The sequence below is a fragment of the Abrus precatorius genome, unplaced genomic scaffold (genome assembly GCF_003935025.1).
Source record: "Abrus precatorius isolate BTA unplaced genomic scaffold, Abrus_2018 Scaffold8, whole genome shotgun sequence".
Classification (NCBI taxonomy): Eukaryota; Viridiplantae; Streptophyta; class Magnoliopsida; order Fabales; family Fabaceae; genus Abrus; species Abrus precatorius.
Window position 1 is genome coordinate 8,885,340 of NW_020874428.1, and position 13,841 is coordinate 8,899,180.

The window sequence follows — 13,841 nt, forward strand, 5'->3', positions numbered from 1 at the left end:
TCTCTTAAATCTACATCTGGTGTTCCATGTGTCACAGCTTAGGCAATATGTGCCGGATCCTTCCTATGTGATAGATCTTGACCTGATTCAAGTGAGAGAAGACTTGTCATATGATGTGTACCCAGTGAGGATTGCTGACCACCGTGTTAAACAGCTGAGGGGTAAAGAGATATCACTGATGAAGGTAATATGGAGCTCGAGTGATGAGGGAGATGCCACATGAGAAACGGAGAGTAGAATGAGAGAATTGTACCCAGGGTTGTTTTTGTAGTTATGAGTGTTTGGTTGAATTTCGGAGATGAAATTCCTTAAAGGAGGGGAGAGTTGTAACGCCCCAAATTTTGTAATATTAATTATTGATAATTATATAAATCTAAATGTATATTCATGTGTATATGTATATACGTGTATGCATGACTGGATAGGGATGAAATGGGCTAAGTGCCTAAGTGTAGGGCAAGATACTGGGCTGTTCTCACTACAGCGAGAGGATTCTCGTTGTAGGGAGAGGGTCCTGGGAGGAACGACCAGAATTGTCGCCTTATCGCTGTAGCGAGACACGTCTCGTTGTAGCAACAGAGCGATAGTTTGGGGTGCATTTCTGGGTGCAGTCTCGCTGTAGCGAGAGGGCCTCACTGTAGCGAGATTCTGCGGAAACCATAGTGCAGTTTTCTCTGGTTTTTTTCGCTGTAGCGAGAGGGCGTGTCACTACAGCGAGGTCGTTGTAGCGAGAGTGTCGCGACCAAAAAAGGATTTAAAGGGAGTTAGGGTTAGGGGAGAGTTATTTCTCCCTCTCCCTTCGAAATCCCTTTGATCCTTTCGTCTCCAAACCCTTTTTCACCTATTATATTGCCTCCAAAGCCGTTCAGAAGCTTGATTGAAGATTGAATTCATGTCGGGGACGCTTGGAGGTGAGTTTTAATGGTTAGGGTTTTGGTTTTTCATCCCCTTTCTCTGTTTTCATGGTTCCCCTGAGTTCTCATGGAGTTTCTCCATGTGTTTAGGATGAAATCCGTGAGGGGGAGCATCTCTTGGTGGATTTAGCGTGTGGGTCTTCAATCTGAGGTAAGGAGGGACCCTATCCTACTCTTTTGCGCATGAATTGTTGATATTCTGCTAAATATTGTGTTGTGACTGAGTTAGTGGGTAGGAAATTGCTGAGAAATGTAATATGGGCCATGTGCCATGATATGTGAACAATATATGTGTTGATATAAAATTGAGGGATTTGGATTATATGTAAATGTTATGTGATAGAATAAGTGTGGGCACTTGTGCCGTATATTTGAATGAATATTGTAAAAATTTGGGCCCAAAAGCCGTGTAATATGAATGATAATTGTAGGCTGTGTACCATGTGCAAGCATGACTATTGCATGCGTGAATGAAATATGTGTGAATGGACATGTTAGTGCCGTTGTAATGTGTTGTGAATGGTTCAGCGATACACTTGGTATGTGGGAGATGAGGATGGTAGAAATACCTTGGGGAAGAGGGAGCAGTGGTGACACCGACGACCACACACTCTCTTCTTGACTAGACCTCTGACCACTATCTTTGCTGAGCGACCCGTGACTGCCAACGTGGTATCCGTGAGGTGGGGGTAACCGGCGACCATTCATGGTGTAAATCTTTGATCACAGTGCTATAATGAGTGTGGCTGTTGTGCGTATGCACGAGTTTATGTGTTGTGCTTATGAATGAGAAATGTTGTCTGTGATTGTATTTGCTTAATGTATTGGTAACATGTTGGAGGTGAGACTCTATGCTAACTATGTGCTTTTGGGTAGTATAGAGTACTCACCCTTTCATTCATTTTTCAGGTAATCAAGATGATCAGCACCAGACTCAGTGAAAGGACAGATGGACTGCTATAGAACATAGAATTTATTTTGAAAATGTTGTAATTGAACTAGTCCTGTAGTGGTCATTTGATATTAATTTGTAACCCTTCACTTATTTCAAAATCTTTTATGAAAAATTTGGTTATCTAATTTGCGAAATTATTTTTTAATTGGAATCAAATTTAAGGTGTTACAAAGAAAACTTCTAATTTTTTCGCTGTAGCGAGAAAGTCGCGAGTTTGAGAGATATTTAAAGAACTCTCGCCCTAAAATCTTCATTTCCATCCAAATCACATATCCCTCTCCATCCTTTTCGTTCTCTCCCTTTCCTTTCTTAGAGAAAACCTCCAATAACTCTGAATCTCTTTCAGAGTTGAGCTCAAACATCTGTGCTTCTCGGATCTAAGAAACCTTATCTTTTGGAGGATCTTTCCGTGGATACTATGGAATCTCTCCGTAGATAACTCAGAGAACTAGTTAGGAGGAACCGTTATAGGTAAGGGGAGTATTTCTGAGCTTTAAGTTTGTATATAAGTATTTAACGACCCTAGGAGGATGTGAATAACCTATTTTAGTAAAAATCTATGATTTTATGGTGAAAGGATATTTTGGGTAAAAGAAAGACTTTGAGTTCTTTAAAAGAAATGAAACCGGATTCTTAGAGAATGTATATGGATTAAGTAATAGAAGATATACAATAATGAACTCTAGGTTAGGAGACTACCTTGAGATGGTACGAGTTGGGTTGAGTCCGAAAGTGTCCAACCTTTGGCACATTGTATTACATGTATGGTGTGACATTGTGTCGTAGTCTCTGTGATAAGTTTGATGTATTGTATTGGTTGCGTGATATGACTTTGTATGACCACTTTATATGTTGAATTGGTATGATGCAATAAGTATAGGTATAAAGTGATGACTAAAATGTATGCAATATAAGTAGAATTATAGAAATGAATGAAGTGTTGAATGAAAGTGAAAGCATGTGATGTATGGATGAGAAATGAGAATATGACTGAGAAAGAATATGAGGCGTGATTATAATGCATGAGTACACGTAACTTGAAATGGAGTGATTATGATATAAATTATAGCACATTGAAAGGGTGTGTTATCAGATATATTGTAATCCATGAATTTATATAAATTGTGACTCGTGAATCATAACATGCTGATTGATATAAAGAATGTGAAATGAGAAATGTTGAGAATGAGAAAGAGAATAAGTATAGATAGTACAGCGATACACTGGAGGTATAGAGTTAAGGAGAAGATTTCAGAAATCTTGGGGAAATGAGGATGGTGAATGTTAACAATGAAAAGGGTGCACAATAAATTATTGAACATAAACATTCATAGGCCACACCCTCATCTCCCGACGAAGCTCCTGACTATACCTTTGCTAAAAGGGGCCGGGACGGCACACGTGTACCCGTGATGTTGCAGCCAACCAGCGGCTATTTATGCTAGAAGTCCTCAAGGGATCCTAGGGAAAATGATGATGAAAAGTGTTATAGATGGGATATGATATAGGATATGTATGATTGTTATATATGTATCGTAGCATATCGATTTATGTTGTTATGATACTTGAGTTGTAGTACATCGACGGGTATTATTGGGACATATGTATTGTGACATATGAATTGAAATGATATGACAAATGTATAATAACATACAAGTCAACATAGAAATGTATGTATGATGAGGGAATTATGATATGTGCTCTAATTGATGATTGTATGATTGTATGTATTTGGATGTGTGATAAGTGTATAAAATAAGTTATTTGAGATGGTAAATTAAACACTTTTGTGTTAAAAGTTGGATTATTTTGTTAAATTCCCTTCAAACTTGGAACTCTTACAAATACAATATATTTTTGAAATGAATGCAATTTTATGGTTTTAAGCTTCTTCTTCTTTTTATCTATTTTGTAGCTGGAATCACAAAAGAAACATCACTTAAGGTTGAAGAAGATTAGAAAAAGTTAGAGGAAGGAGTAATTGAAGCATGAAGTTACAGAAAAGTCAGCTTCTGGAGGTTTCTCGCTGTAGCGAGAAACATTCGCTGCAATGAGAATTTGCAGCTGGAGGAGGGTGAATCTGTTCCCCTATCGCTATAGCGAGAAGTAGTCGCTGTAGGGAGAAGTCTTTTTGTCTCGCTGTAGCGAGAGTTAACGCTGCAACGAGAATAAAACAAAATGACCTAATTTTATCTCCATTTCTCACTACAGCGAGGCCATGTCGCTGTAGCGAGAGAAGTTTGACCAGATCAGTATAAAAGGATGTTCAAGTGGGGAGTTCACTGTTCAAACTTCTTTTCCAGAGGTCCAAACGGCACAAGGCATAGAAGAAGAGTAGGAATACTCATGTTTTTTATGTTTTATTCCATTTGTATCTCCATTTTTTGTTGTTATGGATGCAATTAGTAGCTAAATCTTCTTATCGGATTGAATGTAACTCTTCAAACCTGATGTATTCTCAGTAATCTATATAAATATAGTTGTTTCTTATTCATTTCTAATGATTTGGTGGTCTCAATCCGTTTTTAATGTTTGAATCTAGTTATTTGATAGTTTCTGGTGTTCAGATCTGAGTTATATTTGGAAAGATATTGTTTAGATCTAGATCTTATTGAGATTACTCAATAACCAGTTGTTCTAGGAATAGATTTCAAGTTATTGATTGCTTCTAAATCCTTATTTTAATGTCGGATAGTTTATTAACTGTTTGAGGAATCAACATTTGAGAAATTATCTTAGAAATGTATTTTCAAGGAATTGAAATATATGATTTTCATATTTTGCATCAGATTTATTGGAAATGATTGCTATATTTATTACTGGATTACTAGAATATATAGGGGGAGATAGATGAAATTCAATCCCAGCTTTTTAACCTAAATTTTACCACATTTTATTTTAGTTCTTTACATTTTAAGTGTTGTTTAATATTACATAAAAATTATTCACCAATTGTATTGTATATAAGCTCAATTAATTTGTATCTTATTAATTAATACATTTGAATTGTTCTCTGAGGACAATATTCCGGTACTCTACCGATTATTACTTGCAATAGACTCGATACACTTGTCGTGTTTGAAAGAATAGAACCAACAATATGATGAATGTAAATATGGACTATACCCTGTTAATAATGAATTAGAATAGGATATTAGGTTATAACTCTAATTACTGGTAATTAATTTATATTAAAAGGAAACTGAGTGGGGCGGGAAGTACTCACCTTTACTGATTATTTTCAGGTAATGAAAGAGAAGAAACAGAGATAGTTAATACGTTCTAGGGTCATATTCGACAAGGATTGTGGAAAAGAAACTACTCAGATAAATTTGATTTAATGTATAAAATTACTTATGTATTTTATTTATTGACAGTGGAAAATCTTCTAAGGAGAAATATTGTAAATTTGTAAAGTTTATTAATTTGTATTTTCATATTATACCATTTATTCCAAATATACAAGTTTTTATCAATTTTTTTTTAATCATGTTTTAACAATATAAGTTATAAATACAAATTATTTATATATTAAAAGAAGGACGTTACACTTCTCAATCTCTTTCTATGATTGTCGTTTAATAAACCTATCAACATGTTGTGATTTTGTAAACAAAGCCTCACAAGACTAAACAACGATATTATGTGCGGGCATTTGGCTATTTTGTAACATAATTTAAAAGTAAACAATTTTTTTCCATGATTTACTTTCTTCCAATTCTTAAGTCCTTTTCAATAAAAGCATTTGAAATTTGTCATTTAGAAACTTGTTTATTAAATTAGTATGGAAAACAAAATATAGCATCTTTCTTACAAGAATACTCTAACAAAAAAAAAGATATAATTCAAATCAAGAAGCTTGAAAATGACCAGGATGATCATCATTTGATAAAGGATATTTTTTAAGAATAGACTAACATGACCCACACTTAATATAAGTATGACAATATTATCTCTCTTATTTATATAATAATGTTAAATTATTGGCTGCTATCCGATATTTGTCTCAATATAAAAATCTTTTGTTTCTTTGAAATTAAAGCTTGAGTGTTTTGTTTCACGGTGCTCTCTTGTACGTGAGGTAAAGTATTGAAATTGGATGACTCACGTGTAGAAGAAACATTTTGATCATTTGAATTTGGTGCTCATCCATCATTGACAAATAATAATAATAATAATAATAATAATAAATTGGTTGAATGAGATTGGAGACAAAAAAAAAAAAAAAAGAAAAGAAAAAAACAAAGAAGGGAAGACCACTCTTGCCCAAGTGTTGGGTGTGACTTTGGTATTTTCTTGGGTGTGTTTAAAAGAATGACAAACCTTTTGTGCAGGTGTAATATGATAAGGTTGAAACTGTGAAACGTGAAGAAGTTTCAAGTAGGTAAAAAGTTTTCTAATATTTTTCTTATCTTGTCAGTGGATGTGGGCTTAATAAAAAAAAATACCTCTAAATATCTATAGTTATATTTTATTTAAATTTTAGAAAAATAATAAAGAGAGGGTATTAAAAAAGATAATGAGAAAGTCATAAAAAAAAATATAAATAAGTTTTCTATCTTTTATGGCCAAGGCCTCTCATGGAGTTATGAAGCTTCATTAGCCTCTATGCAAATTTAAGATCCCTAATTAAATTAAAACAATCTCATGTACCATTTGATTATGTACTAAGCAATACACATTTATAATATCTACTAGCATGATACTCCAACAATGTGTGAAAATATTTAGTATTAGCTAAATTAAATATTTATATAAATAATACATTAATATTTATATAATTTAATTAGGTCACCCAAATCTAAGGCAACCAAAAAGTGAAAAATGAAATACAATTCAGTAAGATGAAAATTGGTTTAAGTATAATACATGGCCCAACATTCAATAGCCAACACACGGGAAATTGAAAAATTTTTGCGCTTTAAAAATTAAATGTATTTTGAAATTTGAAAATTCAGTCAAAAATAAAAGAAAATTTAAAAGCTAGAATATTTTAAATAAAGATTTTTTTACTCCTTGTTTATATTTGCTTTCAAAAACACTCTTATTAATAATAATCAATTCTTTTAAGTTAATATAACATTACCCGTACAATTGAATCATTCTTTTTGTAACAAGGTCACAACGTACCTTTTTTGTCTATATATCTTATTAATAATAATCAATTCTTTTAAGTTAATATAACATTACCCGTACAATTGAATCATTCTTTTTGTAACAAGGTCACAACGTACCTTTTTTGTCTATATATCTTTCAGTTGTTAAAGTCATCAAGATTGTACCTTTTTGTCTATACCTCTCACTTGTTAAAGCCATAAAATTGTGTGTAGGTTAGTGATCATAGATTTAAGTTCCTTAGTTAATCATTTTTAGGCATAGGTCAATAAACATTTTTTTTTAATCATTCTTAATTTGTAAATTATCTCTTTCTAATTTTAGATTTTTCTTAAATTAAATTTCTAAAATAACATAATATAACTTCCTAGATTAAAGTTGAGTGTGTATTTGAAATAGAATTAGGAAGTTGCGATAAAAAGATAGATCTGTTGTTATCATTATTGGGTCAAGTACATGAGGTATAGGCAGAAAGACAATGTTGTGTGTGTGTGTCAAAACAAAAAAAATATGTTGCTTATGTTAAAAAATTACAGTGAAAATAGCTTCACAACTATTAACCAATTATATACAATGCATGTCATGCATTTCAAGTCTTTCAAAAAGATTTTAAAAGTAAAATTCAACAACTGATAAAATTAATAAAATGTGATAAATGTGTATTGGCATATAATGGTTCCAATGTTTGATATTGTTAAACATATTCTAGAGACATTCATTTGTCATAAAACTATTGAATGCTGATAGTATGTATAAAATTAATCAATATTGACTCTCATTACTTCATATTGTTGCGTAGCTTCAACTGACTTGACATTTTTTTGTCACAACTCCATTTTATAAAGAGTCAATAACATTTTCGCTTATCTTTCTTAATTCATTTATTTAATTTATAAGGCATTACGCCAACATTCAAATAAACAGATAACGAGCCTCATGGGCCTTTATATACAATATTCAAGTCTTTATATAAACTTTCACATTTACATCAGCCAACTCAGTAAAAATCAAATACAAGTGTTTAAAACATAATTTACATTACTTAAAAGGTATGTTCTAACTGTCTATACCTATTACTATAACCTAGACTGACCATAAATATCTAACATCACAATTTTCCTAAAAATGCTAACTTCGTCATCCCTCAACCAGATCGCCCAGCTTGAGAAGTGAATGAATTCCCTGTATCTTTTGCTCACGTACCATAGTACGATCATTGCAACACACACGTATACAAACACAACAAAATGTAAGGGTGAGATTATACAATTGACAACCTTATTAATGAAATATGCATAAATATAGATAAAATTATTTAAACAACTCATATCAGTCCAGCATTACACAACTTCAATATAATGATGCAGCATGTGCAGCCCATCTAATGCAAATGCACGATTCAGTTTCTATCTAGTTTCACAGCCTAAGTAATTCAGAGGAACTATTTCGGTTTAGGAGCGACCCATCCAGTATCTAGATCTAGATACAACACAGCTCAATGTCCTAGGCAGCTCTAGGATGATAATGATAAATGTGATGTAGTACAACTAAATCAGTTACAACACAAATCTTTCATTTTCAGCTTTAACAACTCAGCCATATATATCTTACAGCAAAGCTCAGCAATTCAATATACAACACAAAATGAAAACTAAGCAGCTCAAAATACTAGTTAAATATTCCAGCATATATTAACGCTCTCGGCTTATATATGGTAGTGTTCCAGCATGTCATATTTCATCATAGTTTTCTAAATAATCATCAGACAGCCAAGAAATCTATTCAACTACACAGCCTTTGAGTTTTTAACCAAAAATTAACTCATACAGCCCACTATTCTCAACTAGAATGAAATAATTTATATAAACATCACGGTCTCTACTAAATAAACTAGATTAAATTAGGTAAGCTCCCCTTACCTGGAATAAGTTCCAAAATAGTGCTCCTAGCCAGTTTTGTACAGAGAGATTGACCATTTGGGTGTGGGATACGACTTGATCATTTCAGATCTACTCAAAACAACCTGATTTAAGTCCGTTGAGAAAGAGAGAAGAAACAAGGTAAAACTGAGAACTGAACTCTGAGAACTCGTCTAGATATTGATGAGATAGAAGATCTCGTTTTAATCAGGAAGGAATTCAACTAGAGAAGGTTTTTATATTCTCGCTTGAGCGAGCAACACGTCGCTTGAGCGAGATACATCTCGCTTGGGCGAGCAGCATTCTCGCTTGGGTGAGATTGCGTCTAGAGAGCTACCTATTACTCCTGCGACATCTCGCTTGAGCGAGCACCTCTCGCCTAAGCGAGGTTACAATTGAGACAATTATATCAGATCTCGCTTGAGCGAGATACCTTGCACCCAGATTCCAAAATTTTCTCTTTCGAGTGAAATATTACCAATTCTTAATCATACTTTTTAAATTATCTAAACACTGAACACATTTAACAATCACTATTCAACTTACATTGCACTTTGCATTCAATCAATATCATCGTACAACATAATAACCGCACTACTCCTTATTCAACAATTACGTAACTTTTATATTCTAACACATAACCAATTCACATAGTTCAAGTTTAAGCAACCCTAATCAATCAACATAATAATGAATAGATATAATCACACTAACTTGACATTTTTAATAGAATTTTCTTATTTGAAATCTAAGCAAAAGGATAATTTCACTTAAATATTACTAAATTTAAGAGAATTAATTTTAAAATATGATATGATGTCTAACATCATTAGGATTGATAGCGATATTCCTTTGATAAATGAAATAAAAATTGCTTTTCTAAATATAACTCAATTGTTATGTCAATTTCACGTTATTAAGAAAGTAAAAGGTAAGTGCAAAATGATAATGAATCTTAAAGGAAAAATGAAACTTAATGATGAATGCATAGACTAATATTATGAATTCACCTCACAAGGGTGTGTATAAATGAGTATGATACCAAAGACCCCAACGTTGGATCAAAGAAATAAAAAGACTAAAAGAAAGTAGACAATAGCAGAACTACTAAATAAAAATGCAGAGAGTAAATATACAGAATTTAAATATAAAAAATATTAAAACATAGAACACTGGAGCGGCGGTAGAACCAGCTCAGGACCGATGAAGGTAGAAAAGAAGAAAGTTGGATGACGGTAGTACAAACAGAACCAATTCAAAAGGGGAAGAGAGAAATGAAATATAGAAAATACAAATTTTATTTAAAGAACTTTGAAAGAAAAACTTACAATAGAATATCGCAGTAGAACTTCTCTCTCTTAAAACACTCACTAAATTGCTAAATGAAAGGGTACCTCACATCATGGTCGAGGGCTCCTTATATAGAAACTAAAAATATTGTTGCTACAATTCCGGTATTTTGACAGGAACTATTTATAACATCCAAAAATTTTAGTCTTAAATTACTCGTTTTATTTGTACAAACTTGGTATAAAATATGAACTTTTTCGTATATGACATGCATTGTAATTATAGGCAAAAGTTCTGCATGTAACACCTTAAATTTAATTTTCACAAATAAGAAATTTTAGTTGCACCAGGGTGAAAACTCATCCTGCTCTTATGTGCTTCCTCAAGCATCACCTGTCTCAGCTCATCCACTTGAGGAATGCACACTCGGTTCCGGAACTTAATCACTCTGTTCTCATCACGGTGGAAATCCATGTCCTTTCCCTCATCCTTCTGTCTCATCATGTCTTGCAGGAACGCATCTCCTTACTGAGCATCTCAGACGTACACCAGAAAGTCGTCGTGAATTGTCGTCACTCCGAGATATAAACTCCCCGGCCTCACCTCCATGGCCAAATTCATGTCTCGAAATTCCTCGATCAACTCCATCTCTTTCACCATCATCGCTACCACATGCAATGATTTCTGGCTCAAAGCATTGGCTACTACATTTGCCTTGCCAGGGTGGTAAGACAATGTAAAATCATAGTCTTTGAGGAATTCCATCCATCTCCTCTGCCGCATATTCAGTTCCTTCTTATTAAACAGACACTTCAAGCTTTTATGATCACTGAACACCTCGAACCTCTCCCCATATAGGTAATGCCTCCATACCTTAACAGGAAAAACCACCGTGGCCAATTCCAGATCGTGAGTTGGATAGTTGACTTCATGCGAGCGTAACTGTCTCAAGACATAGGTGACCACTTGCTTGTCTTGCATCAAAACACAAGTCCTTACTCGGATGCTTCACAATACACATCAAACTTTTGCTTCAGGTCGAGTAGAGCTAACACCGGCGCCGAAGTCAACCTTATCTTCAGCTCTAAGAAACTAGCTTCACACCCCTTGGTCCACTTGAATTTCTTTCCCTTGCGAGTCAGCTTTGTTAAAGGCAACGCTATCTTAGAAAACCCTTCAATGAACTTCCTATAATAGCCCACCAATCTGAGGAAACTACGCACCTCTGTTACATTCGTTGGCCTCGGCCACTCAGCCACTGCTTTCACTTTTGCAGGGTCTACCATGATTCCTTCCTTCGACACTACATGTCCCAGAAATTAGATTTCTAACAACCAGAACTCGCACTTGGAGAATTTCGCATACAGTTGTCTCTCTCTTAGAATTTGCAAGACAATCCTCAAATGCTCAGCGTACTTTTCTTGGGTCTTTGAATAAATGAGGATGTCGTCAATGAACACCACCACAAACTTATCCAAAAACTCGTGGAAGATCCTGTTCATGTAGTCCATGAACACCATAGGCGCGTTGGTCACTCCAAACAGCATCACCAAATACTCAGTGACCATACCGCATCCTGAACGCCTTCTTAGGTACGTCTGCATCCTTCACTCGGATTTGATGGTATCCCGACCTCAGGTCAATCTTTGAGAACACTGCAGCTCCCCTCAACTGGTCCATCAAATCATCAATCCTTGGAAGTTGATACTTGTTCTTGACCGTTACCTTGTTCAACTGCCGGTAATCCACACACATCCTCATGCTTCCATCTTTCTTCTTAACCAAGAGCACTGGTGCTCCCCACGGTGACACACTCGGTCTCAAAAACTGTTTCTGCAATAGGTCTTCTACTTGCTTCTTAACCTCGCCCAATTCCACCAGTGACATCCTATAAGGCGCCACAGAAATTGGGCTTGCTCCCGGAATGAGGTCGATAGCAAACTCTATCTCTCTCTCAGGCAGTAGCTCAAAAACATCCTCGGGAAAAAACTCCAAGAAATCTCTCACCACCGGGATATACTCCAACTCCACCACACTTTGGCTTCCATTGAGAACATAACCATAAAAGCCTTGGCGTTCACCGTGTTCTCCCATGCACCTTGACTTATGTGTCTTGGAACTTCCGCCATCTTCTCGCCGAAGATCAAGGTCCTTCCTCTACAATCCAGCAGCACATGACTGGCAGTAAGCCAATCCATTCCCAGAATCACATCTAGTTAAGAAAGAGGCAAACAGATCAAATTCGCTTTAAATTCCCTACCGTGTACCATCATTGTACACCCTAAACACACCCAGGACATCACAACCGGCTTACCCATAGGAGTAGTCACCACAACATTACACGGCAACTTCATCACGTACAAGCCCAGACTCTTCATATAGTCCACAGATATAAAAGAGTGCGAAGCACCCAAATCAAATAGCACATCAAGTAATCGACCCTTAATAATGCATTTACCTTAGATCAGCTCCTCTGACTATGAAGCCTCTACCCCACTCATAGCAAAGACTCGACCAGGAATGCTCGGCTTCTGCCCCGAACTTGGCCCCATACTTCCTCTTGATTCCGGCCTCTAAGCTGTACCTACACTGCCTCCCCTTTTGGTGGTCTAGCACTCATTGGCAATGTGCCCCGATTTCCCACAGTTGCTACAAGTTATCCTCGGCTGTGGGCAGTCCTTCACCATGGGTGGATGGAAATACTTCAAATTTAGCCTCTTCATCTTGAGCTCCGATCTTTAATGTTCCATGTTCCACAATGAGAGGGACTTCAGTGTCTTCCTCTATGTCCATCACCACAAAATCAACAAGGAAGAAAAATTTGTCTACTTTTACAAGCACATCTTCAGCCACCCCATAGGGATACTTAATAGATCTATCTGTTAGTTGTAAGGTTATCCTTGTCGGCTTAACTTCAATCTTTCCCAGCTGTTTCAGAAATGACAAGGGTAATAAATTCATACTAGCTCCCAAATCCAATAGGGCTTTACTAACAGATATCTCTCCAATTGAGATTGCAATGGTGAAGCCTCTAGGATCCTTAGAATTTCCCGGTAAAGGTTTCTGAATGATGGCATTGCATCTAGCTTCCAATTCAATTGTCTCTTCATCTCGAAACCACCTTTTTTTGGCGAGGAGGTTCTTCATAAATTTGGCATATTGGGACATTTGTTCTAGGGCCTCCATAAAGGGTAGGTTGATTTGAAGTTTACTGCATATGTCCATAAACCTCATGAACTGCCTTTCCTTGTCCTTTTTAGAAGGAGCTAGGGGATATGGTAATCTCTTCATTAGACTCTCCCCTTTTTTCTTCTCTCCTACTTCCTCTGACTCTTTTTCTTTGTCATCAATTTTTTCTTCATTTTTATTCAATCCTTTTTTTCTCTCTCTATCTTTCTCTTTTTCTTCCTTTCCTTCCGCCACCTTTGAATTTGCTTCCATTCCACTAGTCATGACCTTACCACTCTTCGTGATAATTGCATTACAGTGCTCTTTCGGATTGATCTGGGTGTTGGCTGAAAAATGACCTGCCTTTTGCTCTAAAAGCTGTTTCCACCTATGTTTCCAAGTTCCTTATTGAGGCTTCAGTGTTCTTTTGATTTACCAAGGAAACTTGCATGAATTTTTCCAAAGTGTCCTCTAACTTCA

The 13,841-nt window shown here is 35.5% G+C and overlaps 1 protein-coding gene across 1 annotated transcript; it reads right to left on the minus strand.

Annotated features, from left to right (window-relative positions):
* Positions 1-12,842: 12,842 nt before the first annotated feature.
* LOC113874181 lies at positions 12,843-13,484 on the minus strand. Its single transcript, XM_027512404.1, has one exon. The coding sequence runs from the start codon at positions 13,482-13,484 to the stop codon at positions 12,843-12,845; it is 642 nt and encodes a 213-aa protein (XP_027368205.1).
* Between the last annotated feature and the right edge of the window lie 357 nt (positions 13,485-13,841).